This window comes from Salvelinus sp. IW2-2015, linkage group LG9 (genome assembly GCF_002910315.2).
Source record: "Salvelinus sp. IW2-2015 linkage group LG9, ASM291031v2, whole genome shotgun sequence".
NCBI lineage: Eukaryota > Metazoa > Chordata > Actinopteri > Salmoniformes > Salmonidae > Salvelinus > Salvelinus sp. IW2-2015.
This window is the reverse complement of record NC_036849.1, coordinates 16,238,559-16,266,073: the sequence shown is the minus strand read 5'-3', so window position 1 is coordinate 16,266,073 and position 27,515 is coordinate 16,238,559. Positions and strand designations below refer to the sequence as shown.

The 27,515-nt window shown below is 45.0% G+C and overlaps 3 protein-coding genes across 8 annotated transcripts in view; 2 read left to right on the top strand and 1 right to left on the bottom strand.

Moving 5' to 3' along the window:
- The window catches only part of LOC111968687 (BTB/POZ domain-containing protein 7-like), a 34,695-nt gene extending 24,703 nt beyond the window's left edge, over window positions 1–9,992 (top strand). Inside the window, exons 11-12 of the mRNA XM_023994475.3 lie at window positions 2,948–3,198; window positions 3,327–9,992. Coding sequence (XP_023850243.1) covers window positions 2,948–3,198; window positions 3,327–4,076 — 1,001 coding nt within the window. The 3' untranslated portion in view covers window positions 4,077–9,992. The remainder of the gene's footprint in view (window positions 1–2,947; window positions 3,199–3,326) is intronic.
- A 96-nt stretch (window positions 9,993–10,088) lies between these two features.
- On the bottom strand, window positions 10,089–15,048 carry LOC111968686 (putative E3 ubiquitin-protein ligase UBR7). Of its 6 annotated transcripts, none has more exons than XM_023994468.2 (13): window positions 14,964–15,048; window positions 14,482–14,599; window positions 13,858–13,991; window positions 13,651–13,711; window positions 13,456–13,554; window positions 13,152–13,241; window positions 12,945–13,050; window positions 12,785–12,820; window positions 12,511–12,656; window positions 11,419–11,616; window positions 11,035–11,200; window positions 10,806–10,867; window positions 10,089–10,562 (listed from the first exon to the last, which is right to left on the bottom strand). In XM_023994468.2, exons 2-13 carry the CDS (start codon window positions 14,596–14,598, stop codon window positions 10,488–10,490), a joined length of 1,290 nt encoding a protein of 429 aa, XP_023850236.1. In that variant the 5' UTR covers window position 14,599; window positions 14,964–15,048; the 3' UTR covers window positions 10,089–10,487. The 6 variants fall into 6 exon arrangements, with proteins under 6 accessions (XP_023850236.1, XP_023850238.1, XP_023850239.1 ...); XM_023994470.2 differs by having other exon boundaries at window positions 11,419–11,613; XM_023994471.2 differs by having other exon boundaries at window positions 13,188–13,241.
- A 6,013-nt stretch (window positions 15,049–21,061) lies between these two features.
- The window catches only part of itpk1b (inositol-tetrakisphosphate 1-kinase b), a 43,126-nt gene continuing 36,672 nt past the window's right edge, over window positions 21,062–27,515 (top strand). The window contains exons 1-2 of the mRNA XM_023994467.2: window positions 21,062–21,399; window positions 21,873–22,061. Coding sequence (XP_023850235.1) covers window positions 21,967–22,061 — 95 coding nt within the window. The 5' untranslated portion in view covers window positions 21,062–21,399; window positions 21,873–21,966. The remainder of the gene's footprint in view (window positions 21,400–21,872; window positions 22,062–27,515) is intronic.

Below are 27,515 nucleotides of genomic sequence, written 5' to 3'. Positions count from 1 at the left end.
GTGTTCAGTGTGGAATTATTCATTCCATTTGGAAGATTCCCAAAACAGTCAGAATAAACTAATCAAACGTCTGTATATCAAAAAGAAGACCAATTTTTTGTTCGGAACCATGAAAACTACCAAATGGAGCCTGTTTCAAATGATCACTCATTGAGAATACCTGTTCCAGAAGCAAAATGCGCATCACTACCACTGGCAACTTTTGGAAAAATATTCTGTTCTATTTTAGTCTTGTTATGTTACATGTTTTTTTACTATAATCAGGTGTGTCTTGACTGTGAATAGGGCTCTGGAAATAAGAGCCTCTTGTCTGCTAAAATTAACTGAACAAGGCTATGCCATTGAATCATAGGTGGTCTACAAGCGCCAATGCTGAGGCTACTGCCTTCCAGAAGATTGTGTTCCATTATAATATAACAGTTGATATTACAGTTTCAATAAATGAATCCCTAAATAGTTTTTTTTTATTGACTATGTATGTACTGTATGGGGCAATTTATAATTATCATTGTTGCCACTGTTGGCATAATAAAATTAACATATTTTTCCACTAGTACTATGCAAGTACTTGAACAGTCAAAAACATTTCAAATGCCCATCCTTAATCCTGTCCCCATTGACTCTGTAGTCAGCTGCTTGGCTACAAAATGTAACTGTCTTTAGAATTTCCCTTTTTCACCTCCCCAGAATTCTCAAGTCTGCGAGGCAGCTAGGCATGATTGTTGACAATTATTTGATGAAGAGTGGCAACACGCACACGGCTGCATAAACACACCCAAACACACAGGGTCTGGAGCACAGACGAGTGAGAACGTTCCCTGGAGGCATTGCCGTCTGACATGGCCACTAATTGAACTAGACTTTGGTCTGCTTCTGCTGTGCCAAGCCCTGGGTGTCGCACAGGACGGCTGAGGTGAAACGTTGTAATCCAATCAGACAAATACTGTACAACTCTCAGCCACCACTCACCTGTCACACCATCAACCACATATTCAAGTCTCCTCATTGAACCGCCTCTTCAGATGTTGCTTTACACTACAATGTTTAACCTTGTCGTTCCACCTTCCTTCCCTATCACCATCCCCCTCTCATCACGCTATCTTTTTTTCTCTCGCACCCCTCCCTGCCCTCTTCTCTCTCTCTCTCTCTCTTCACAGGCGAGTGAGCAGACATTCTCAAGTTACGTTGTGAAGGGGGCGAGCAAGCAGCTTATTAAGAGGATGGCAGACAGGGGTAAATGAACACTCTGTAATTACCCTCCCGAGCAGGCCTTCTAATGGCTGTTGGAAAAGCACCCACTACAGTACCAGCGCCTCCAAAATACACTAAGACTATAAAATCATTTAGTTTTCCAAGTTTTATCCTTAAAAATGGGAGACTGAAGCACCACGATCGTAGATCGCAGTATTCTTTTTGTTTTTGTGTGGCTCTGAACCCGACTGGAAAAATACTGTATCGTTAAAAAAATAACGAGTGTGTGGTTGCCTTACTAACCACAAATTATATATAGAATCCCTACTAACTGTGTGTGTTTGTGGGCGGTTCTTTTCCCGAGCCCAACGTGCTGAGCGGAACAGCCCACAGCTGTGAACAACGGGGGTGAAGAGGAAGGACCTGGATGTGGAGGAGCTGAAGGAGATCCTGTCCCCCCTGCTTCCCTTCATCCGCACTGAGCACATCCTCCCTGCCAACAGCGACGTCCTCCTCTGACGCGGTTAGTAGTCATGGATACGTGTCATATGGATGTTTCAATACAGTTTCTGATTGCTGCCAATACATATCGTGCAATCTATCATTTATGCCCTATTAATGGCTTAGTTGTTGATTGACCTGACCTTCTGGGTGTGTTCTCTTTTAAATGACCCTCTTCCATTCACAGACAAAGAGGGTCTGATCGGCACCCCTCCCTCGGACATGCTGCCCATGACTGAGGGGGGCAAGGCCAACTCGTGGTTACGGCAGAAGAACGTTGGCATCTACGTGCGACCACGTCTCTTCTCTCCATACGTGGAGGAGGCCAAGGTAGGACACTCCGCATCGAGGGGTTGATGGTTAACGGAGAGTATTTTATCTCTCTTCTGTCTCATCTCTGTAGAGGTTTGGTCAGGCCAGGGTATGACCGACTCCTAACCCGTCTCCTCCTCCACTCAGTCTGTGCTGGATGAGATGATGGTGGAGCAGACAGATCTGGTGCGTTCCGTTTGGTGCGCATGTCCAACGTGCCAGACACCTCACATGGTCAACAACGCTGTGCCACAGTGCTGTCACATGATCAACCATCAGCAGATGGCCAGCACCAGACCACCGCTCCGTCCGTGGTAGCCAATGAGATCCCAGGTAAGAGTACAAAACTGGTGCCAATAAGGAAGCCATTTAGTATAACATATTAGAAACATTGACATGGCCCACCAACCCTCTGTGTGTCCTGTCAGTACCCAGACTGGCGTGGTTTAAGAGATGGTCCAGAGGCTGCAGGAGCTGAGTCACACAGACCAGGTCCAGAGGCCTACGCCCTCAACTGTGGCGAGGGGCCACACGTCAGCTATGAGCTGCAGCTGCGTGTGCTGAGGGAGTTTGGCCTGGCGGACGGGGCTACTGAGCTACTGCAGGTGAGAGGGAAGCACCGTAGGGTACAGGAGGACCAGGCTGTAGACTTGTTAGAGGGAGACCTCCGTCCTAAAGACCTCCCTGAAAGACAAAAGTATCACTCACTTAGTGTACTACGTAATGACGTGGTGTGTGTGTGTGTTATAGTAGAAGTTTTTGGGATGCAAATGTTTTGTTTGTTTATTCTCAGAACCCTTACAAGTTCTTCCCAGAGGAGCGTTTTGGAGACGAGAGGCCTGTTCTGGCCCTGCGCCGGGCAGGTCGTTGTCGGGTCAACAGCAGCCCAGCGATGGACAGCATGTTCTCAGACCTGGAGGGCCTGGCTGGGTTTCACCCCCACTGCCTCCCCCTCCCCCCCATACCATCCCCCCTGCCACTCCCAGCCGTGCCCAGCTGAAGGGGGCATGGAGGCCCCGTGTGCCCATCCCACCCCCCACCCGCTCCTTCTCCTACCCCTGTAACCGCACCCAGCTCCAGCTCCACGCCTCAGCCAAGCATGGTAGCCCTGACTACCCCTCTGCCCCCAGGCCTCCACCTCCAGACTGCAGCAACCCCCAGGCCAAGGGCCGAGCCCTGCTCCCAGAACCACAGGTTAAGGTCCACATGTCATGCTGTGTGTGTGGATTGCATTTGGTCAGTGTAGCTGTAGAAGTGTATTGTGCTGTGATCATGTATAGCTCTAACTAGCTGTGTTGGTGTGCTTCTCTCTGTCTCTCCAGCTGATCATGGAGCCTGTGATGAGGGAGTACATGCCTGACATCGCTCTGGGCGTCTCTGTCATGACCCTGAGGGAGCACCATATGGGGGACAGGGACGGTCACGACCCTCACGGCCCCATGGCCCACCCGGCCCCACACCTCCCCCCCGGCCCCTGTCCCTCCACTCGCCTCAGCCTCAGTCATGGTCACTCCTGTAAGAGGCACGCTCCAGAGCCAAAGCTGGAGGCCCAGGCAGAGTTCCCTGATCTGTATGACTTCTCCTGCCGACCAATCACCGCAACCTCCAGCCACCCCCTGCCCCCCTACGCAGGGCCAGACCTCTACAGCCATAGCTCCTCCAGCCACCCTCCCTCCTACATGTCTGACAGCCAGGGACGGGCAGCTGAGGCACGCTCTGACCCCCTGCGCCTGGACGTCCTAGGCCTGCCCCCCCAGCGGCAGGATGGAGCTCTGGCTAATCCCTCTGGTCCCCAGGCTGGGGAAGGACACATCCCCAGAGGACGATCAAACAATGAGACCGACCTTACTCACGGTCTTGGCCACTTGTGTGGCTCCCCCAGTGGAAACCTAGACGGGTATGAGGAGCGGTCGTCGGCCCACAGGGAAGGCCCGAAGGAGATGGCGGTTACTGGCGAGTCCCCAGGTTCAGGGGCCCAGCAGCCACATAGGAACAGTATTAGCGAGGAGGCTAGCAGAGAACGCAGGTCACCCAACAACCCTGACTACCCTTACAAGAAGTCTGCACTATAACCCTCGGGGAGGACCAGGGGTTGAGTCGTCAAAAGGGAAAGTGAGGGAAACAACCCTCTGTCATGGACAGCAAAGCACTAATGAGTGTGTGTGAAGGGGTGGCTAATGGTTTCTATTTATTGTGTGTGTGTGTGTAAGTACCCTACCTCCTCCAGCCCTTTCTCCATGACATAGTGCTGTCTTCACCTCACATCTCCTCTGAGTGCTACAGATAAGCAGCATCAGGACTGTAGGTTAGTTCGAGAAACAGCAGTGACTGTTAGACTGTTGTATTGAAGCTTGGTGAAGCCAACCTCAGTGCTGCAGTTTTACAATATAACTCCAGCAGTACTGTTTGAGAGGGGTTTTGCCTATTTCCCTTGAGCCTTGTTGCACCACAGGTTTGTTGTGACCTCTAAGTTGTGGGAAGCAGGAACAAAGATCTTATCATAACAAAGATGTTACTATGATCGTAACCATGAAATGTAGTTCAGATGTGCTGAGGATGTATAATATACATATGGACTGTAGTCCTCAGGATATACTTTAACTGGGTGATATATAAATAGGATCTCAGTATAAACTAGTTAACACCAGCACATAGCTTCAATCAGCGTTATCTTCATGATAAACTTGTGTAGAAACATTTTCTTGCTCCTCTCATTTGTATTTCCTCTCTCTTCCTGTAGCATTCCTCCAGTACGTACCTCACCTGACTGGTTACATTTGATTTCCCTTTCTGGTGCTGCATGTTACACAGAAATGCTGATGAGTAATAGGCTCAGGCTAGTTCTGTTCAGGCAGGAAGTAGGTCTGTTGAGGCTGTCATTGTGCTGCCTCTTCAGTCTCTGATATACAGTGCATTCGGAAAGTATTCAGACCCCTTGACTTTTTCCACATTTTGTTACGTTACAGGCTTATTCTAAAATTGATTAAATTGATTTTTTTCCCCTTGTCAATCTACACACAATAACCCATAATGACAAAGCAAAAACAGAAATATTTGCAGACCCTTTACTCAGTACTTTGTTGAAGCACCTTTGGCAGCGATTACAGCCTTGAGTCTTCTTGGGTATAACGCTACAAGCATGGCACACCTGTATTTGGGGAGTTTCTCCCATTCTTCTCTGCAGATCCTCTCAAGCGCTGTCAGGTTGGATGGGGAGCGTTGCTGCACAGCTATTTTCAGGTCTCCAGAGATGTTCAATCTGTGTTCAAGTCCGGGCTCTGGCTGGGCCACTCAAGGACATTCAGAGACTTGTCCCGAAGCCACCATGCTTCACCGTAGGGATGGTGCCAGGTTTCCTCCAGCCTTGACGCTTGGCATTCAGGCCAAAGAGTTCAATCTTGGTTTCATCAGACCAGAGAATCTTGTTTCTCATGGTCTGAGCATCTTTAGGTGCCTTTTACCAAACTACAAGTGGGCTGTCATGTGCCTTTTACTGAGTAGTGGCTTCTGTCTGGCCACTCTACCATAAAGGCCTGATTGGTAGAGTGCTGCAGAGATGGTTGTCCTTCTGGAAGATTCTCCCATCTCCACAGAGGACCTCTGGAGCTCTGTCAGAGTGACCATCAGGTTCTTGGTCACCTACCTGACCAAGGCCCTTCTCCTCCGATTGCTCAGTTTGGCTGGGCGGCCAGCTCTAGGAAGAGTCTTGGTGGTTCCGAACGACTTCCATTTAAGAATGATGGAGGCCACTGTGTTCTTGAGGATCTTCAATGCTGTAGACATTTTTTGGTGCCCTGCCCCAGATCTGTACCTCGACGCAATCCTGCCTCGGAGCTCTACGGACAATTCCTTCGACCTCATGGCTTGGTTTTTACTCTGACATGCACTGTCAACTGTGGGATCTTATATAGACAGGTGTGTGCCTTTCCAAATCATGTCTAATCAATAGAATTTACCACAGTTGGTAATCATGTTGTAGAAACATCTGAAGGATGATCAATGGAAACAGGATGCACCTGAACCCAATTTCGAGTCTCACAGCAAAGGGTTCCGAATACTTTTTTAATTTTAATTTTTAATACATTTGCAAAAATTCTAAACCTGTTTTTTCCTATGTCATTGTGGGGTAATAAGTGTAGATTGCTGAGATTTTTTATTGAATCCTTTTTAGAATAAGGCTGTAAGGTAACAAAATATTGAAAAAGTCAAGGGTTCTGAATACTTTCCCGAAGACAAGAAAAAGTATGTGAACCCTTTGGAAACACCTGGATTTATGCATGAATTGTTCATAAAATTTGATCTGATCTTCATCTAGGTCACAACAATAGACAAACGCAGTCTGCTTAAACTAATAACACACAAACAATTATACGTTTTCATGTCTTTATTGAGGACACCGTGTGAACATTCAGTGCAGGGTGGAAAGTGTGAACACTTGGATTTCATAACTGGTTGACCCTCCTTTGGCAGCAATAACCTCAACCAAACGTTTTTCTGTAGTTGCGGATCATAACTGCACAACGGTCAGGAGGAATTTTAGACTGTTCCTCATTACAAAACTGTCTCAGTTCAGCAATATTCTTGGGATGTCTGGTGTGAAGTGCTATCTTGAGGTCATGCCACAGCATCTAAAATCGGGTTGAGGTCAGGACTCTATTTTCTGCTGTTGAAGCCATTCTGTTGTTGATTTATTTCAGTGTTGTGGGTCGTTGTCCTGTTGCGTCAACCAACTTCTGTTGAGCTTCAATTGGCGGACAGATAGCCTAACATTCTCCTGCACAATGTATTGATTAACTTGGGAATTCATTTTTCCGTCGATGATAGCAAAGACAACTGCAAGAGCAGAATGCTCAATGTTAAGAAGAATTGCCCAGGCCCTGAGGCAGCCCCAAGCCATGATGCTCCCTCCACCATAGGTTTTGATGTTGGTGTGCCTTTTTTCTCTCCACACGTAGTGTTGTGTGTTCCTTCCTGACAACTCAACTGTAGTGTCATCTGTCAACAGAATATTTTGCCAGTAGCGTTGTGGAACATCCAGGTGCACTTTTGCAAACTTCAGACGTACAGCAATACTTTTTTTTGGAAAGCAGTGGCTTCTTCCATGGTGTCCTACATTTACATTTACATTTAAGTCATTTAGCAGACGCTCTTATCCAGAGCGACTTACAAATTGGAAAGTTCATACATATTCATCCATATTCATCCTGGTCCCCCCGTGGGGAATGAACCCACAACCCTGGCGTTGCAAGCGCCATGCTCTACCAACTGAGCCACACGGGACCACCCATGAACACCATTCTTGTTTAGTGTTTTACGTATTGTAGACTCATCAACAGAGATGTTAGCATGTTCCAGAGATTTCTGTAATCTATTAGCTGACACTAGGATTCTTCTTAACATTGAGCATTCTGCTCTGTGCTCTTGCAGTCATCTTTGCAGGACGGCCACTCCTAGGGAGAGTAGCAACAGTGCTGAACTTTCTCCATTTATAGACAATTTGTCTTACCGTGGACTGGTGAACATCAAGGCTTTTAGAGCTACTTTTGTAACCCTTTTCAGCTTTATTCAAGTCAACAATTCTTAATCTTAGGTCTTCTGAGATCTCTTTTGTTCTAGGCATGGTTCACATCAGGCAATGCTTCTTGTGAGTAGCAAACTCAAATTTTGTGAGTTTTTTTTTTTATAGGGCAAGGCAACTCTAATCAACATCCAGGTTAGCTGACTCCTTACTCCAATTAGCTTTTGGAGAAGTCATTAGCCTAGGTATTCATACTTTTTCCAACCTACACTGTGAATGTTTAAATTATGTATTCAATATAGACAATAAAAATACAATAATGTGTGTTATTAGTTTAAGCACATTATGTCTATTGTTGTGACTTAGATGAAGATCAGATCAAATTTGATGACCAATTTATGCAGAAATCCAGGTAATTCCAAAGGGTTCACATACTTTTTCTTGCCGCTATGTATTTTCAAAAACATGAGCCTGGGGTTTTTTGGAACAAGACAGGAGGGGGCAGAGGTTAAGGACTGAGGTACACTTGGAAAAATAATGGTGCAATGAACACACTAGTCAGGAGATGTTTTATTTCAGCGGAATATGTGTGTGTGTAGTCTAATAATTCCAGGTAACTGTAAATAATCTCAGTACTGTACACACTCCATTTTTAATCAGGTCTGTATTTACCTATATAAACACAAGGCTCTGATCTGAAATGGTTAACCAGAGACCGACCATAGAATGCTGTGGTCAATATGCTTGAAACCACCTTGTTCTTTTAATGGCATAAACAATTAGAAGTCTTAATCCACTTTTTGAAGTGATCATAAGGGATCCATCACAAGCATGACGCCACCTGCTCTACTAGTTGTTTGTGTGACTCTTCTGTTCACCCTCAAACATTATCCATTCACATGTCCTCAGTCTGTTAATTTGTGTTGTTCCCATGTACAATGTAACCACTGTCACGCCACCTTTTGGCTAATCCTGGACCTGCGAAGACCTGCTCTCTGTCGTCATGTTACGGCATACTGTATGAGAGCTACTGGGGCTGTTGCTACAGAAACCAAAGTGCACCCATCAGATCCTGTAAGATCAGTCACACATGTCTCCTCTAACACAAACTGACAAACCCATGATGCATAACATAGGCAACATTGCACTGTAGAAATGATCCATTTCACATGGGAGCAGGGGGACAAATTCATTTAGAACAAAAGAGCTCCAGAACAACTGCATAATTCTTAAATTAAACCTGATGGCCTCTGTCACATGCATTTCTACCATTCAGAAATCCTGAGCATAAATCGTAATTATTCATGTAATATTTGAATATATTGTACAACAGATCCTTATTACATCTTAGTGGTGGTACTGTAAATGAATTATTCAGCTGTTTTGTAGCTGTGGTGGACTACACTGTGAGGTTGTGTTCAGCACCACATTTCACCAAGAAAGGATAGTCTGAAAGATGGTCAGACTCACTTTTTATTTTTGTTCATTACAATGTTTTCCATATTGTTATTGGTGTGGAATACCAGTTGTTTTTTTAAACTGCCCAGTGTTTCCAGATTACTATGAAATATGACCTATAGTTACTTACAATATGAGTTTAAATAGTTTTCTTCCAGAAAATAATTGTTACAGAAGCAGCTTTGTGGTGGAATGGTGTGGGCATATACCGGTCATTAAAATATTTACGCGAGTAGACTGCTGATTGGACAGCTCATCCTTCTCAGAGATGACATGTCCTAAGGAAATAGCAAGGATTTTTTTTAAACAGCATGTGAAAGGTTTCATTTCAAAAATAAAAATATTCATGCTTTTGCCACATTAGTATAGGATAAGTCAGCAACATTATTTGGTAATTAACTTTTTAAAAGTTACATTTTCACTGGGCAGTTACTTAAGTAGCACATGGACATGTAGATATTCGCTCTGCATTGTGGTAATGAAGTTGCCGGGCAGAGAACCCTTTTTTCCATCCAGTTTGCTTCATGGGGAAAAAATGCAAAACTTTAGATTCCTCCCCACGTTCATGTTGGTTAGTTGCTTTATTTTCCTGGACAGTTTTCCCATGAATAAAAACCCTCCACATCCTCTGTTTGCTCTTTACTGTAGAAGTCAGTGCCTTCCCCTGCCAAGAGGCTCGGCTGTTATTTGAGAAGTGACTGTCCTATGCAAGCCTTTTCTACCAGCTTACCAGCCTGCATCAAATAGCCCTTTGTAAAACTCATGTAGCTAGCTATTAGTGTACATGTTTTTTTGTTTAAGTACCTTTTTAAAATGTAACCCTCTGGAACTGTGTTTGATTATATGTTGAACTTTATAATTGAACAGGTACGCTGTATGTAAAAACACTTTTGTAGACACCTGTACTAAAAATTGTATTTGGTTTTACGTGTTCTATTTTTCTACTGTTAACTCAAAAGGTGCATAACAGTGTGAAACTTGGGCATCTTCGAAATAAACTGCCTTAATATAATTCTGGACTGTTGAGTCATTTAGTTCAACCTTGAGTAAAGCAGTACCTTCTGGTATTTCGATGACAAGTAGCCGTGGAATCACTTCACACAGTATGCTGAATGAACTGTTTCATTTAATACCAGTGACACCATCAAATGGTCACGTTTCAATATGAATGGCAGTGCATAGTCAGGTGTCACATAATGAAAGTCTAATGACAACTTAGACTTAATGTACCTAATAACAGTAAGTCCATGATTAAAATGACTAGATTCCATTAGCATCTCTCCCAGCATGCTAACGGTCATTCAGTTTCTCATAAGACAAAGAATGCCATTTGAAATTCATGGAGACCCATTCAAGAACCTTTTAGCAAAATCTTCAACTTCAATCCTCAGCAACAGCATCTTTTATTTAAAGCAGAAGGCGTTTGAGGGACATCGAACTGTTTTGCTATGAACCCAAAGTAACATTAAAAAACAAGTAGACAACGACGCTGAGGGGCAGAATGACATCAGCTGTTCATTTGCCGCCTCTTCCTGGACATCAGCTCCCCAAAGAACTGGTGGATGGCCTCTGCTGTGACAACCTGAGGGAGAGGGGAGGAGTGGTTCAATGGGGATTAGAGGTGAATGACCACAGTGCTTTTCAGCTATTGTTTAGACACAAGCAGATCAATGACAATCAAGTGCTGACGTGACAAGTAACCTATGGACTGCTGCTCATATATTGGTTTCCTACGCTGTGTTCATGTGCTCTCATAATTATTGGAAACATTCTGGAATTACCACCAGACATTTTGTCTTCAGTAAACAAACATACAGCTCCTCACCTTTCCTTCATCAGCTATCTGCCGTAGGAACGTCATCAGTTCAGTCTGCATCTCATTGAACTCTGAAAGAAGGAACATTTTACTTCATCAACCCAGTTCATCAAATGGTAAGAAACCCACGTGTTAGGTTTCATCTACGGTTAATAACTGCCAAACAACCCGTGTTAGGTTTCATCTACGGTTAATTACTGCCAAACAAGGGAATGAAAAAGACAGTCCCCATCCTTACGGTAAACAATCTCCAGTTGCTGCACGCGGTCCAGAGTACTCAGGCTTGACATGAGCAGACTGTCAAGACTAGCAGGTCCTTGCTCTACAGTGCCTCTGTTCTCATAGGCCAGGACAGTGTCTGACTCATCCAGCAGGAACTGCACTCCCGCATCGACGTATGCCCTCTGAGCAGAAACACCAAACATACAATGGAAACAGCTCTCTACCTTTATCCAATCTAAAAGGGCTGACACTACAATGTGCTGAATGACCAGTAAAGTCTATACAGCAATCTATTTGTTCCACATCAAATAGCTAAAAACAACACATTTGCTGCACTGATTTCAAGCACAGTCATGGCAAAATACACAATCTCAAGAGAGAAGAATCTTTAGTGACCCACCTTGCAGCTGACGCAGGTGCACAGCTTGGCTCTCCAGTGGTAAGGCCAGAACACAGCCCCTTCCCTAGCTCTCTCCAGACCTTGTGTCTTCAGCTCCCTCAGCCTGCAGTACACAGTCTTATCCTGGCTCTTCACAGGAAGGCCTGTCATCTCCTGGTGAGTCCGTTTGTAGACAGACCTCCCATTCGTAGCCTGCTTCTGGACACAAGACAGCAAGGGAGGAAACATGCATTATATTTTAGGCTTTTCAGGATTGTGTTAGTGGAGAACGAAGAGGAAGAGGGACCGATCCCATAATCCAGGGGGCTTGTTTCAAATTATTATATATATATTTTTTTAAATACAACATCCCACGGAAGCGACACACACAAGCTCTCTAATAGGACACAATGAGAGGGTGGGCTGATGAAATCAGTCTTGTATACAGTAAACTGAACTGTGAAGCCTGGCCAAGCCAGTCCCCAGAGCAGGGGAATCTGTGTCCCATGGATAATTTCTTCCTTAATTACCCAAAGGAGAGGGCAGCACAACAGGAACAGGAGTCCACTGTTTGCATCCGCACAATACATTACCCTCCACTGCCATCTGCTGGGAGTCAGGTGACACGCACCGCAAATCACACCAAATAGCTGAGTGGATTTTTATTTAACTAGTCAAGTCAGTTAAGAACAAATTCTTATTTTACAATGACAGCCTACCCTGGCCAAACCTCCCCTTAAGCGGACGACACTGGGCCAATTGTGCGCCGCCGTATGGGACTCCCGATCACGGGCCGGTTGTGATACAGCCCGGGATCAATCCAGGGTCTGTGGTGACACCTCTAGCACTGAGATGCAGTGCCTTAGACCGCTGCGCCACTCGGGAGCCGAATGACTCTTGAAGAATGTATGAATTGGTTTAGCAGGCAGTATTAACCAAATGTCTGCTTAAGTATAGATGTGTGTTTATGTCTGCCTTCAATGAAAACACAGCCAAGAGTTCCTCTCCTCACCCTGATGTCATTCCCATTTGCTTGATGCAAGTGGTGAGTCATGCACTTAGGAGTCTAGGTTTCAAACGCAATTGTAAAAGTCAAAGCTTGGCTCTCCTTACCTTCTCCTGACAGCTGGGGTTGGTAGAGGACCCCTCGCCCCCGTTCTTACAGGGCTCATCCCTCCTCTTGTCCTCTGGCTCCTTATCTTCCTCCTTGTTGACTTCAAACTCCCCTTTACAGGGGCTCACTTTGACCATGGGAGGTTCTTGAAAAACAACAATATACATTGCTATTGTTTTAACTGCAGAATGTACATAAAGGGTATGACATTGTATAGTGATCAGGTTTAATTCATCGTCACTGTCTGTGCACTAAAAACCTAGCCCAAATTACCTCTAGATGAAGAAGTCTGACATCTTCCATCTTTAACTAGTTCAACAAAAAAAAGTGGAAAAATATGAATTTTCATAAGTAGTATGGGGTGGGTTATAACCCAAGCCCAGAGCTCTGGATCCCTAGCTCTCGCTCTTTGTTAGTGGGAGGAATAACACACCTGCAATGTGGGTGGCGTATGTCCAGAGGAAGGGTGCTTTGTTCATGCAGGTCTCACACACCATCTCCTGCAGCTCCTCAGAGTCTTCCACCGTACAACCCAGGTGCTGTCACAGAGAAGGACCACATGGTCAAGGAGAAGTAATCATTCCGGTCTTTGTATCAAAACCATTATCCCAGCTAACATAGTTTAAATCTCGAAACGCACCTGAAAACAATCATGATGTTGCCCCTTGATACATACCCTGGGATGATACCAGTCCTCACAGATGATGCACTGAATCATATCCTCATTAACCTTATGGGGTGGGAGGAAGCATGAGAGGGTGTTTTTGCTATGAGGAATGACATATCCATCATTCTTTCAACAACACAAACTGAATCCTAGAGACCTAGCATATCAACAAAGCCTATGATTCAGACAGAACTAAAACATGTATTCATTCATCAATAGCAAAATGTGAAGGGATGGAGAAAGGGAAGGATGCGTAATGCTGGAATTAAATCCATACCTGATCTTCAGCAGTGTCTGGGTAAGGTCTGTCACAGGTACAGTAACAGCCATGGAAGTTGTGATTGTAATGATTTTTTGCGTTATGTCGGTCTTTGCCCTGCAAAGAGAAAAGGAACAATGGAAATCAGGCATCAATGTTTTCAGCTGTCAGGATGACATGACTAAGAGGTAGATAGGACATTAGGACACTTACAGGACTCAGCTGGCACCTAAACACGCCAAACTTGCTGTTTCCACAATCACAGCGGAAATTCCTACATGCAAACAAATAGATGCAAATAAGCAATGTCAAGACCTCAACAAGTACTACAATGGGTATGGAAATGTAAACAGCTACCTAAACCTTAGTGTTGTTTGTACTCCTGGAATTTGTGAATGTCCCTTTACATCAGGTTCATACCTTTTTGTGTAGAGCTCAAATATGTCATGTCCATCATGGCAATGGTTGGTGCAGGCAAGGCAGAGCCCAGCAGGTTCTACCCCCCTGGGTGTGCAAGTGTTGCAGGCAAAAACAGCCTGTCTCTTCACGTATCCCTGTAACACAATAGAATAGATATTATATTTAGTCACATGCACAGGGTCACAGATATAATTGCAGTGTACGGTGAAATACTTAAGCTCCGAGCTCCAATTGTGCAGGTGTGAATTAAATAATACAAAATAAAATAAATGTATACATATTTACAACTGTGACAATGATAAATATAAATGTCCATTGTGGTGTGGTGTGGGCAGGGTAATTGTCTGTTTAGGGTGGGGGAAGAAAATAAAATGGAGGGGCAGGAGGAGTAGGTAGCTGACTGGGGGGGGGTAGAAGTTATTTGCCAGTCTGTTAGTTTTAGCCACAATGCTCCTGTACTGCTTGCTTCTAAAGCGGGGAAAACAGGTCGTGGCTCAGTTGCTTGATGTCCCTAATGACGTATTGTATGTAGTAACATAAAGACACAAAAGGCCACACTGAATCTGGGGTCAGTGGCAATTCTCTGGATGTGGCTATACAGATTTGGGCAGGCAGCATCTTTACCTGGGGATAGGAACAATTCTCTGGATCACTTCCAGCCAACACAGCATAAGCCTCTTGCAGCTCCTCGTCTTCCAGTATGTCCTGTATGGTCACAGTGCGCTCCTCGTTCACCGACATCCTTGGAACAAAATAAACACCCACTCAAATGTATGGATGTACATATGCACACAACTACATTCTTCGGTCAGGGACCACGTGGGGGGAGTAATGTAACAACACTACGGCCAAAGTCAAACAATGTAGTGTAGGTACATTTTAATTCTGCCACATTTGTAGCCATCTCACCTCGACCGATTGCAACAAAATTATTTCCAACTGTCTGCTGGCATATTCAAAACATTCCGTCAGACAAGCTAGCTAACAACAGATTATGCTAGCTAACGTTCAATATTTCGACTTCGCATGCTTCGTTGTCATCTTTATAGTAGTACTTGCGGATAACTATTTTAATTATATAGCTAATTACTTGCAAGTAGCCTTACCTGGTGAGCGAAATGGCTAGTCAGACACTTGCGAGTCTGCGACAGAACAAAGCTGTATTGTGACTGCGACTTTGGCCAAGTGAAGTCACGCAATTGTGACGTCGATGAGAAACGTAATTATTTTCTATCAAATCAAATCAAACTTTATTTGTCACATGCGCCGAATACGACAACTGTAGACCTTACTCACAAGCCCTTAACCACCAGTGCAGTTCAAGAAGAGTTAATAAAATATTTACAAGATAATAAAAAGTAACACAATAACATAACAATAACGAGGCTATATACAGGGGGTACCTGTACCGAGTCAGTGTGCGGGGTACAAGTTAGAGGTAATTTGTACATGTAGGTAGGGGTGAAGTGACTGTTTCATAGATATAAACAGCGAGTAGAAGCAGTGTACAAAACAAAATGGGGGGGGGGGGGGGGGGGGGGGGTCAATGTAATAGTCTGATGGACATTTGATTAGTTGTTCAGCAGTCTTATGGTAGAAGCTGTTAAGGAGCCTTTAGGACATATGACTATGGTGGCTGGAGTCTTTGACAATTTTTAGGGCCTTCCTCTGACACCGCCTTATATAGAGGTCCTGGATGGCAGGAAGCTTGGCCCCAGTGATGTACTGGGCCGTACGCACTACCCTCTGTAGGGCCTAACGGTCAGAGGCCAAGCAGTTGCCATACCAGGCATTGATGCAACCCGTCAGGATGCTCTCGATTGTGCAGCTGTAGAACCTTTTGAGGATCTGAGGACCCATGCCAAATCTTTTCAGTCTCCTGAGGGGGAATAGGCTTTGTCGTGCCCTCTTCACAACTGTCTTAGTGTGTTTGGACCATGATAGTCTGTTGGTGATGTTGACACCAAGGAACTTGAAGCTCTCAACCTATTCCACTACAGCCCCATCGATGAGAATGGGGGCGTGCTCGATCCTCCTTTTCCTGTAGTCCACAAGCATCTCCTTTGTACAGAATACATTGAGGGAGAGGTTGTTGTCCCTGCACCACACGACCAGGTCTCTGACCTCCTCCCTATAGGCTGTCTCATCGTTGTCGGTGATCAGGCCTACCACTGTTGTGTCATCGGCAAACGTGATGATGGTGTTAGAGTCGTGCCCGGCCATGCAGTCATGAGTGAACCTGGAGTACAGGAGGAGACTGAGCACGCACCCCTGAGGGCCCCCGTATTGAGCATCAGCGTGGTGGATGTGTTGTTCCCTAGCCTTACCACCTGGAAGCGGCCCATCAGGAAGTCCAGGATCCAGTTACAGAGGGTGGTGTTTAGTCCCTTAGCTTAGTGATGAGCTTTGAGGGCACTATGGTGTTGAACGCTGAGCTGTAGTCAATAAATAGCATTATCACATGGGTGTTCCTTTTGTCCAGGTGGGAAAGGGCAGTGTTGAGTGCAATAGAGATTACATCATCTGTGGATCTGTTGGGGCGGTATGCAAATTGGAGTGGCTCTAGGATTTCTGGGATAATAGTGTTGATGTGAGCCATGACCAGCCTTTCAAAGCACTTCATGGCTACATACGTGAGTGCTACGGGTCAGTAGTCATTTAGGCAGCTTACCTGAGTGTTCTTGGGCACAGGGACTATGGTGTTCTGCTTGAAACATGTTGGTTTTACAGATTCAGTCAGGGACATGTTGAAAATGTCAGTGAAGACACTTGCCAGTTGGTCAGCGCATGCTCGGAGTACACGTCCTGGTAATCTGTCTGGCCCTGCGCCCTTGTGAATTTTGACCTGCTTAAAGGTCTTACTCACATCGGCTACAGAGAGCGTGATCACACAGTCGTCCGGAGTGGCTAGTGCTCTCATGCATGTTTCAGTGTTTAGCTTGTCTGGTAGGTTCGTGTTACTTGGCAGCTCTTCTCTTTGTAGTCTGTAATAGTTTGCAAGCCCTGCCACATCTGACGAGCGTCAGAGCCAGTGTAGTACGATTCAATCTTAGTCCTGTATTGATGCTTTGCCTGTTTGAGGGTTCGTCGGAGGGTATAGCGGGACTTCTTATAGGCTTCCGGGTTAGAGTCCCACTCCTTGAAAGCAACCCTTGAACTCAGTGTGGATATTGCCTGTAATCCATAGCTTCTAGTTGGGGCATGTACGTACGGTCACTGTGGGGACGACGTCATCGATGCACTTATTGATGAAGCCAGTGACTGATGTGGTGTACTCCTCAATGCCATCAGAAGAATCCCAGACCATATTCCAGTCTGTGCTAGCAAAACAGTCCTGTAGCTTAGCATCTGCTTCATCTGACCACTTTCTTACAGCTGCACCATTGAGAGCATCTTGACGGTGCATCACCGCTTGGTATGGCAACTGCTTGGCATCCGACCGCAAGGCGCTACAGAGGGTATTGCAGACAGCTCAGTACATCACTGGGGCAGATTTCCCTGCCATCTAGGACCTCTATTCTGTATAGCACTTTGTGACATCGGCTGATGTAAAAAGGGCTTTATAAATTGATATACCAGGCGGTGTCAAAGACTCCAGCCACCCAAGTCATAAACTGTTCTCTCTGCTACCGCACGGCAAGCGGTACCGATGCACCAAGTCCGGATACAACAGGACCCTGAACAGCTTCTACCCCCAAGCCGTAAGACTGCTAAATAGTTATGTAAATAGTTAACCAAATAGCTACCCAGACTATTTGCATTGACCCTTTTTGCAATTAAATGTTTTGACTCATCACATGCGCTGCTGCTACTGACTTTATTCCCAGTTACATGTAGATATCGACCTCAATTACCTCATACCTCAGCACATCGACTCGGTACTGGTACCTCTTGTATATAGCCAAGTGATCATTACTCATTGTGTATCTATTATTACTTTTATTATTATGTGTTTTACTTTTCTATTATTTCTCTATTTTCTTTCTCTCTGCATTGTTGGAAGGGCCCGTAAGTAAGCATTTCACTGTTAGTCCACACCTGTTGTTTACGAAGCATGTGATAAATACATTTTATTTAATTATACCTTGGATCAACAATGGATCATGCCAAAGTCTCTGATTGAAAGCCATAGCCGGGAACCTTTTCACCCTTCGATTAAACGGAAATGTGTCTCACCTGTAGATGCACTATTCTTCTATGGTATAATGGCTTCTTCTTCGGTGGGGTTTATCGGCGGTTGGCATCCAACGTTATGGTGCATTACCACCACATACTGTCCTGGAGTGTGGGCCAGAGACAGGGGGAAACTAAATCCTACCTGCCAGCCCTGTTGCTCTTAAAAAAAAGACAACAAAATATTTGAGACTATATCTAATGACGTTCTACTCAATATACTCTTTAAACTAATGTCCTATATCCCCTTCTCCCTCATACTAGATATCAGCCTCTCTCTTTCCCTCTAATACTGTCCACACTGTAGCAATACATGCTCCACGGTCTCTGTTTCCTGACAATAATCACACTTTCCTGTTGGATGCTTTCCTATCACATGTAAGGTCTTATTCAACCGGCTGTGTCCCACCCTTAATTTGTAAAAAATAGCCACCTCTCTTCTGTCCCTTCCTGCCGTCCTCCCCTCCCCGACTTTCCTTTGTACTTGAAATAAATGCCTGCCCTTAGTATCTCTATTCCACTGCTCCTGCCCTCTCTGCACCATCACTGTCCATATCAGGCTTTTTGCCTCTGCCTTGCTCATTGAAACTACAACTGTATATCCAGTACATCAACTGCCTTGTTCCCCTCCACCCCCACATCGGCTGGGACCCAAGTAAATGTTATCTGTATACCCATCTGTCTAATCCTGCCATGGGTTTGTAGCACCTCATAAAGCAGGTCTTGTCTGCTACATGAGCTAAAGGACTGGAGACTCATTAACACTGCACATGAATCAGAGCAAATAACTACTCTGTCTGGCTTGACTTCCTACACCCACTGCAAGGCCAACAGTATGGCCATCAGCTCCGCCGTATATACAGCCAGATTAGCTGTAATACGTTTTCTGACTTCCACTCCACATTCCTGCACTACAAATGCTGACCCGGTATGTCTGTCCTTAGAGCTTTTGAGCCATCTGTGTAAATGGCCACAAAATCCTGATACACAGTTTCCAGACCTCAACCTCCACATACACCCGTTCTGCCAGTCAAATTCTGTTAAAGGTCCCCAAAGCACACACGTCCCTGGGTCGCTCGTCTTTTCTGTTCGATGCAGCTAGTGACTGGAACGAGCTGCAAAACCCCCTCAAACTGGACAGTTTTATCTCAATCTCTTCATTCAAAGGCTCAATCATGGACACTCTTACTGACAGTTGTGGCTGCTTTGCGTGATGTATTGTTGTCTCTACCTTCTTGCCCTTTGTGCTGTTGCCTGTGCCCAATAATGTTTGTGCCCTGTTTTGTGCTGCTACCATGTTGTGCTGCTGCCATGTTGTGTTGCTACCATGTTGTTGTCATGTTGTGTGTGTGTGTGTGTGGGGGGGGGGGTCTCTAAATGTCAGGAGACAAAACAGACCCTTTTACAGATCAACAGACCATCTTATGATCTGAATGTGTATTCCAATAGAAGGAGAGTCAGAAACTCTACTCTTTGTAGAGAGTAGAGAAACTCTACTCTTTGACATTTAAACACGTTTTTGGGACAATGTATCAAAATGAAAGACTCATGACACGTTGATATAAACTTGAAGCATACTATGACATTTTTCTTCTCCTTTGCTGTAACATCAAATGTACATATACATTTCACCCAAGGAGTGTTTAGAACCTACAGGCTATGTACTTTATCCCAGGGACTGTTAAACTGTCTTCTCTGTAGTAGAGACATGGTTCGTCTCAAAGGACATAAATGTATTGAATTCTCTGAATCAATGGGCCGGTCCCGTGATTCCCTGTCCGGCCTATCGGGACCCGCCCCCTGTTAGTATCCTTATAAATTACAGAGGACTTGCAAACAGACATGAGATCAAGTTTATTCGAGCTGCAGCCACAGCAAATTGAACAGAATTATCCCACTTCCTTGGAAACCAAACACTGATTTACTTTTCCTATCCTACTCAGATGGAAAATATTGTTGATCTAGAATTAATGGTAAAACGGTTAATTAATTATTCCAGGAATTAATCAATAAATTATCTTGAATTTGAATTAGCCAAAAGACACAACAGCGGTACAATTAATGACCCTGGCCTACTACTCACAGGGATCCTCTCAGGCTCCCTCACCCTTTGCCCTCCATTCTCAACTGTCCTCACTGCCTCAGCATATGACACTTTCTGCACTGCTCTTACCCTGGAAACTTCAACCTGTCTCACTTGCACAGGACATTTCTGATCCCCAGCAACATAGCCACCCCCACAATTGAAACACGACTTTTTCCACCAGAACTACACACTCCTTTGTCCCATGCCCTCCTGCACACTTCTCACACCTCGGAATCTCCCTCCTACATACTGCTGCAACATTACCATAATATTGGCACCTAAAACACCGTAGTGGGCTCGGAAACAACAGCTCTCACAGGAAAATGGATATACCATAGCATAACGTCATCCGGAAAAACACTCTGCATCAAAATTCAGAAGGACAGACAGGGTCTCCTCAGTCTCGTACTCGCCAGCAAGACAGTGTGCATCCCAGACACTGGCGATCCTCAACTTCAGTTGATCCACCTCAACACTCAACGTCACCCCAGTTATCACTCCTTTCAGCAGGGCTCTGCTCCGGAGAGCAAAGCAGGACACATCTATCGTCCGAGTTGCAAAATATGTAGCGCCCTCGCCCTCTGGGCAGCAGACACAAAAAATCTGGACCTTGAGGACTTCTGAGACAAAACCAACTTCAACATTCAAAATGTTTTACCAGCAGATGGCGCAATGATAGTTCCTAGAAACATTCACCAGTTTGAATGATAATGTGTCTGTTCTGTATCATTAGGTTTAAAGGCAGGTGTTAGGGGGAGTTGAGGCATGCAGTCCAAATATGTTGGGTTTCATTTCAAAGGTGTAGTTGTTTTTTTCAGATGAAGTAAAAAATTTTTTTTATGGAATTCACACATCTTACCAAAATAATAAGACCACTTTCCCTTTAAGGGTTAAGTATTTATTGCTGCCACATAGGGGAGCTGTTGTTTAAACTGACGTCAAAGACATTACAGTATGGCTTAGAAGCTGTGCTGACGTGCTTTTATTGTCTAATGAGTGTGAAAAACGCTGCCCTGTTTGACAGCAAGGTAGCTAGCGGTATGCATAGTTGTTTAGGGGGTACGCGCTAGGGCTACCTAAATGAGCACGACTCGAGAGTGTGTGCACTCTGTCAGTTAGGTTCCAATTTCGACCAGTCTAGATTGAAGAGAAGACCTCCGCGCAGCCATCACAACTTCAGCTTCAACGTCCAGCGGAACGGAGAATGGACAGCTATCAGGCTAGCTAGGTGGATATCCGTACTAGGACAACGACATTTAGGGAGGAAATGTGCTAGCTAGCTGGTAGCTATACATTTTATTCAACTTCTGATATTTATTAGCTGTGCATTTCTGCTTCTCCTCGAGCTTTGTCATTATGCTCGCGAATGTATCCAGAAACCACATTGTATAGCTAGCTATGTATATTATTAGTAATAATTTGGTTTATGTTGTGGCGCATCTGTAGAAATTAGTCTCTTTTCGGGAAATGCAGCTAGCCAATCAGGGGGGGCAGACGATTTATCTACGGGACACATATTTGTTTTAATCTGGTTAACATTAATGTAGGTAGCTAACAGTTATTTGACATTAAGTAAAGTTGGCTGTATAGCTAACGTACGCTAGCACTCATAAACTGAACATTGTTGTTATGGCTGACTAACGTTAGTTTGCTAGCTAACTAAAGTAGTTAGGTTGATTCTCCTCAAATCTTCCATCTGGTTTCCTCACATAATACGAAATGCTAGCTAGCTAAGTAATTCATCCCTTCCCTCTAGGTTCGTGTGAGACGACGGTTTCCTGTTTTCCAGGTTGAATCGACAGTAACTGTTAACATCTGGATTAAGAACATACGTTAGGTGAGGTGGAGAGATGCAGACTTTTTTGAAAGGCAGGAGAGTGGGCTACTGGCTCAGCGAGAAGAAGATGAAGAAGCTGAATTTTCAGGCCTTCGCTGATTTGTGCAGGTATGTGGTGAGAACAATGCAGCTACTGGTGGTTACATTTTCAGTCCACTGTACAGTAGTTAGTTGTGAAGGGATATAGACAGCACTATTGAACATATGCATTGTAGCAGTGTAGCTACACCATGTAGCTATTTTGTTACACATATCCAGTCTCGAAAATATCGCTAGGTCATCATCTCTAACTTTGCCCAATGTCCACTCCATTTAATGACCTCAAGAACCAATAATTTATCCATCTTTTCTTAACTGATATATTTTGGAATACACATTTTGAACATTATTGAAGAGGATATGACAAATTCTGTGGTCTGTAGAGAACGCTTTGCTTGCTTACATTGTGTAGGCAAAGCCCCAGAATCTGTGGTAGATTTCACACACATTCAAATAATGGAACCAACCTGAGCTCAATGTGCATTTATCATGTAACTGTTTCTGGGCCAAGTTAATTCCTCAATGTCTCTGAATAGACAGCCTTTTTATATATGAAACAGAATTACAGCGATTGACATAAAAGGGTTTCCCTGTTGTGCAAGCAGTTTCTCATTGGGGAGGTGATTTGTTGTTACTGGCAATAACCAAAATGCAATTAACTCGATCTGTTTTTTCTTGTTCCTTCCCAGTGTAAAGTTGAAAATGATACATTTAGATTTTTGGGGAAAGTGCTTATAAAGGATTCAGACCCTTTGACTTTCTCCACATTTTGTTATGTTACAGCCTTACTCTAAAATGGATTTACTTTTTTATCCTCAGCAATCTACACACAATACCCCATAATGACAAAGCGAAAACAGGTTTTTAGAAAAACAGATACCTTATTTACACAAGTATTCAGACCCTTTGCTATGAGATGCAAAATTGAGATCAGGTGGATCCTGTTTCCATTGATCATCCTTGATGTTTCTACAACTTGATTGGAGTCCACCTGTGGTAAATTCAATTGATTGGACATGAAAGGGAAACGCCTGTCTATATAAGGTCCCACAGTTGACAGTGCATGTCAGAGAAAAAACCAAGCCATGAGGTTGAAGGAATTGTCCGTAGAGCTCAGACATTTTACATTTTTTATTTCACCTTTATTTAACCAGTTAGGCCAGTTGAGAACACGTTCTCATTTACAACTGCGACCTGGCCAAGATGATGCAAAGCAGTGCAACAAAAAACAACACGGTTACACATGTGATAAACAAAAGTACAGTCAATAACAATAGAAAAATCTATATACAGTGTGTGCAAATTGAGTAAGGAGGTAAGGCAATAAATAGGCCATAGTAGCGAAGTAATTACAATTCAGCAAATTAACACTGGAGTGATAGATGTGCAGATGATGTGCAAGTAGAAATACTGGTGTGTAAATAAAAACAATATGGGGTTGAGGTAGGTAGTTGGATGGGCTATTTACAGATGTGCTGTGTGCAGCGATCGGTAAGCTGTTCAGATAGCTGATGCTTAAAGTTAATGAGGGAGATATAAGTCTCCAACTTCATCGATTTTTGCAAATCGTTCCAGTCATTGGCAGCAGAGAACTGGAAGGAAAGGCGGCCAAAGAGGTGTTGGCTTTGGGGATGACCAGTGAGATATACCTGCTGGAGTGCGTGCTACTGGTGGGTGTTATGGTGACCAGTGAGCTGAGAAGACGGCGCTTTACCTAGCAAAGACTTATAGGTGACCTGGAGCTAGTGGTTCTGGCGATGAATATGTAGCGAGGGCCAGCCGACGAGAGCATACAGGTTGCAGTGCTGGGTGTATGGGGCTTTGGTGACAAAACTGATGGCACTGTGATAGGCTGCATCCAGTTTGCTGAGTAGAGTTTGAGGCTATTTTGTAAATGACATCGCTGAAGTCGAGGATCGGTAGGGTAGTCAGTTTTACGAGGGTGTGTTTGGCAGCGTGAGTGAAGGAGGTTTTTAGCCAATTCTAGATTTAATTTTGGTTTGGAGATGCTTAATGTAAGTCTGGAAGGAGAGTTTACAGTCTAGCCAGACACCTAGAATATGTGGACAACTGCAAATACCTAAGTCAGAACCGTCCAGAGTTTTGATGTTAGGTGGACAGCGATCGGTTGAAGAGCATGCATTTAAGAGCAGTTGGAGGCCACGGAAAGAGTGTTGTATGGCGTTTAAGCTCGTCTGGAGGTTTGTTAACACAGCGTCTAAAGAAGGGCCAGATGTATCCCGACTGGTGTCGTCTGCGTAGAGGTGAATCAAGGAATCACCCGCAGCAAGAGCAACATTGATATATACAGAGAAAAGGGTCGGCCTGAGAATTGAACCCTGTGGTACCCCCATAGACTGCCAGAGGTCCGGACAACAGGCCCTCCGATTTGACACACTGAACTGTCTGAGAAGTAGTTGGTGAACCGGGCGAGGCAGTCATGTGAGAAACCAAGGCTGTTGAGTCTGCCGATAAGAATGTGGTGATTGACAGAGTCAAAAACCTTGGCCAGATCGATGAAGATGGCTGCACAGTACTGTCTTTTATCGATGGTTATGATATTGTTTAGTACCTTGAGCGTGGCTGAGGTGCACCCGTGACCAGCTCGGAGAGATCCTGATTGAAAACAGCAGAGGTGTATTTGGAGGGCAAGTTGGTCAGGATGATATCTGAGTGCCCATGTTTACGGATTTAGGGTTGTACCTGGTGGGTTCCTTGATAATTTGTGAGATTGCGGGCATCTAGCTTAGATTGTAGGATGGCCGGGGTGTTAAGCATATCCCAGTTTAGGTCACCTAGCAGAACGAACTCTGAAGATAGATGGGGGGCAATCAATTCACATATAGTGTCCAGGGCGCAGCTGGGAGCTGAGGGAAGTCTAAAACAGGCGGCAACAGTGAGAGACTTATTTCTGGAGAGATTCATTTTTAAAAGTAGAAGCTCGAACTGTTTGTGCATAGACTTGGAAAGTATGACAGCCTGCAAAGTTCTATCTCTGCAGTAGATTGCAACTCCTCCCCCACTGGCAGTTCTATCTTAACGGATAATATTGTAGTTTGGGATGGAAATCTCAGAATTTTTGGTGGCCTTCCTAAGCCAGGATTCAGACACGTCAAGGACATCAGGGTTGGCGGAGTGTGCGGAAGCAGTGAGTAAAACAAACATAGGGAGGAGGCTTCTGATGTTAACATGCATGAAACCAAGGCTTTTACGGTTACAGAAGTCAACAAATGAGAGCGCATGGGGGGACACAGGGCCTGGGTTAACCACATCACCCGAGGAGGATGAGGGTACGGCTAAAGGCTATAAGAACTGTTCGTCTAGTGCGTTTTGGACAGAGAATATAAGGAGCAGATTTCTGGGTGTGGTAGAATAGAATCAGGGCATAATGTACAGACGGGTAGGGTGCGGGTACAGTGGAGGTCAACCCAGGCAATGAGTGACGATGCGAGAGGTTGCATCTCTGGAGGCACTAATTATGCTAGGTGAGGTCACCACATGTGTGGGAGGTGGGACAAAAGAGGTATCTGAGGCATGTTGAGTGGGGCTAGGGGCTCTGCAGTAAAATAAAACGATAACTACCCTAAACAGTATACAAGGCATATTGACATATAGAGCTATAAAGCAATCAAAGGTGTTGATTGGGAGAGCTAGCTAAGACAACAACAGGTAAGACGACAACACCAGGTAAAATGGCGAATGGGCAGAGAGGGTCAGTGAACTACACACAGGGCCTGAGTTCGAGGCTGGGCCGACAGATAAACAAAATGGAGTACCGTGATTAATGAACAGTCCAGCAGGCATCAGCTATGTAGCCAGGTGATCATAGGGTCCAGTGAACAGCAATAGATGAAACAGGGAAGCCGTTAGGTAGCAGTTACTATGCTAGCAAGCGGTACATACAGATAGCAGGCTGGGGCTAGCAGAAGCTTCTTCACCGACTTCCGGCAAAGGCCGGTTGAGGGCACAACGGACGGAATTATGTCGGCGGACCAGTCGTGATGGATCGGCGGGGTGCTGTGTTGACAAAGGGTCCAGGCCAATTGGCAAGAGGTATTGTAGCTGGAGTAATTTAGTTTGCTAGCTGGGAGATGCGCCTGGCTCGAGGCTAACTGGTGCTAGCTTCGGGACAAGGGCGTTAGCCACTATAGCCACTCGGTAGGAGCTAGCTAGCTGCGATGATCCGATGCAAAGGTCCAGAGCTTACGGCAGGAATCCAGAGATGTAGTGGCTTCTAGTCGTGTTAGTGAAGAGTCTGGGAGGTATCAGCTGTGTAGCCGAGTGTCATTGGGTCCACTGAGCAGGCCAGGAGATTGGCCTGGCTCAAGGCTAGCTTCGGGGCTGGGCCACTCGGTAGCAGCTAGCTAGCTGCAATGATATGGAGTAATGGTCCAGAGCTTACGGCAGGAATCTGGTGATGTAGTGGAGACGAGCAGTCCTGTATGCTCAGGGTTGATATCAGGCTGTGCAGACTGGCGGTTATTATCCAGGCTAAAAGCGGCTGGTGTCTGAGCTAAAGGTAAAGGCCGCTAGCAATGACTAAGTAGCTGGTTAGCATCTGATGGTTACATTCTGATGGAGGTTCTAGCTATAAGGTCTAAAAATAGCAGATCCGTATCACATTGGGTGAGGCAGGTTGCCGGATGGTATTTATTTTGAAAATGGAAAAAGAGATTGTATGTGTTTGTTTTTTTGTGTGTGTGTGTATATATATATATATATATATCAAACATTTTTTACACCGGACAATGACAAACATGTCTGCACTGCTACGCCACCTTGGTTCTTGTTTGTTTCGAGGTGCCGATCTGGGGAAGGGTACCAAAACTTTTCTGCAGCATTGAAGGTCCCCAAGATCACACTGGCCTCCATCAGTCTTAAATGGAAGACGTTTGGAACCACAAAGACTCTTCCTAGAGCTGGTTGCCTGGCCAAACTGAACAATCTGGAGAGTAGGGTCTTGGTCAGGGAGATGACCAAGAACCCAATGCTCACTCTGACAGAGCTCCTCTGAGGAGATGGGTGAACCGTCCAGAAGGACAACCGTCTCTGCAGCACTCCACCAGTCAAGCCTTTTATGGTAGTGACCAGACAGAAGCCACTTCTCAGTAGAAGGCACATGACCGCCTGCTTGGAGTTTGTCAAAAGCCACTTAAAGACTTTCAGACCATGAGAAACGAGATTGTCTAGTCTGATGAAACCAGGATTGAGCGTCACGTCTGGAGGAAACCTGGCACCATCCCTACATAGAGCTCCTTAATTAAAACCTGCTCCAGAGCACTCAGGACCTCCGACTGGGGAGAAGGTTCACCTTCCAACAGGCCAAAGACCCTAAACACACAGCCAAGACAATGCAGGAGTGGCTTCGGGACAAGTCTCTGAATGTCCTTGAGTGGCCCAGCCAGAGCCCGGACTTGAATCAGATCCAACATCTCTGGAGAGACCTGAAAATAGCTGTGCAGCAACGCTCCCCATCCAACCCGACAGCTTGAGAGGATCTGCAGAGAAGAATGGGAGAAACTC

Coding starts and splice junctions, on each gene's coding strand:
- LOC111968686 (XM_023994468.2), bottom strand. CDS start 14,598: ATGTCGGTGAACGAGGAGCGCACTGTGACCATACAGGACATACTGGAA. Junction 13,051..13,151: donor AACATCATGATTGTTTTCAG/GTGCGTTTCGAG, acceptor TCTCTGTGACAG/CACCTGGGTTGTACGGTGGA. Junction 10,868..11,034: donor GCAACTGGAGATTGTTTACC/GTAAGGATGGGG, acceptor TCCTTCTTTCAG/AGTTCAATGAGATGCAGACT.